The sequence below is a fragment of the Daktulosphaira vitifoliae genome, unplaced genomic scaffold (genome assembly GCF_025091365.1).
Source record: "Daktulosphaira vitifoliae isolate Bord-2020 unplaced genomic scaffold, ASM2509136v1 Scaffold_3410, whole genome shotgun sequence".
NCBI classification, from domain to species: Eukaryota; Metazoa; Arthropoda; class Insecta; order Hemiptera; family Phylloxeridae; genus Daktulosphaira; species Daktulosphaira vitifoliae.
The window spans coordinates 32-1,083 of NW_026102970.1; the positions used below are offsets into that span (position 1 = coordinate 32).

Genomic DNA, 1,052 nt, shown 5'->3' on the forward strand with positions numbered 1-1,052 from the left:
ATTTAAGGGATTAAATTATTTAAATATTTAAATTTCAAAAAGAAAAATGTGTTTAGAAATCTAAAAATTAATTAGCAAATCTTACAAAAAAATATTTATTACAATTTTAAATAATATATACATTAAATAGATCTGAAAATTTTTCATAATAAAATAAGATGCATTTGATTGTGATCTAATCTTTTAATTTAATAAAATTAATTTAAGGTTTACTATACTGCAAGACCAAAAGAATGCAGTTTGTATTATATTTATAAAATAATTTTTAATGTATTTACTTGAGCTAAACGCTGAGATACCATTTGGTAAAATACTTCTAAAGTAGATAAAGGCTGTCGGTAAACAGCTCTTTGTTGAGCAAAATCTGCATTTACATCTTCAGGTAGTAAATTATAATTGGAAAATACATAGTATGATTGAAGTGTGACATCGTCAGGAAAATAATCTGTTGTAATTGGGAGACAAGCTGGAAATACTAATGATTTCCAATCAACACCTAAAAGTTATCCTTAATTTCATTTTAAGATATTTTTATTAAACATGTTTAGTAATTAACTTGTTTATTTATTTTTTATTAATTTTCTTAGGAATATAACAAATAATACTAACCCGAAGAAAATTGACTTAACCAATCAAATTCACCTAATGATTTTTGACCGGCATTTTTTATATTTTGTTTTTCTTCAATTCTATTTTTTAGAAATTTTTCAATATTTATATTTACTATAAAAATATAATAAGCAATATAATTTAATTCATAGTAATAATTAGCAAAATACAATACCATCAAGATTTTTTTTTAAATTATTTAATTGATGAACAGTTTCATCTATATCCATTTCAGCATTTCCAACTAATTCAATATCATCTTGAACTTTTTGTATTTTTGGATATTCTACATTATAAAGTATTTAATTTACTTTTAATATTTTTAAAACAACATCAACAATAAATCATTTAAGATATAATTTATGTTTTACTTTCAGAAAATGTATGACTCCACCTTCTCCTATTTGAAGTCAATTTAAAAAGTGCTTGTGATTTATCAAATG

General features: G+C 21.6%; 1 protein-coding gene across 1 annotated transcript; it reads right to left on the minus strand.

Moving 5' to 3' along the window:
* Positions 1 to 278: 278 nt before the first annotated feature.
* Positions 279 to 1,046, minus strand: LOC126910043 (GATOR complex protein Iml1-like; the record flags this gene model as incomplete). The annotated part of the gene is made up of 4 exons (XM_050692440.1): positions 981 to 1,046; positions 785 to 895; positions 610 to 723; positions 279 to 496 (listed from the first exon to the last, which is right to left on the minus strand). Coding segments are annotated over exons 2-4 (387 nt in total), but the record flags the coding sequence as incomplete, so codon positions are not given.
* Between the last annotated feature and the right edge of the window lie 6 nt (positions 1,047 to 1,052).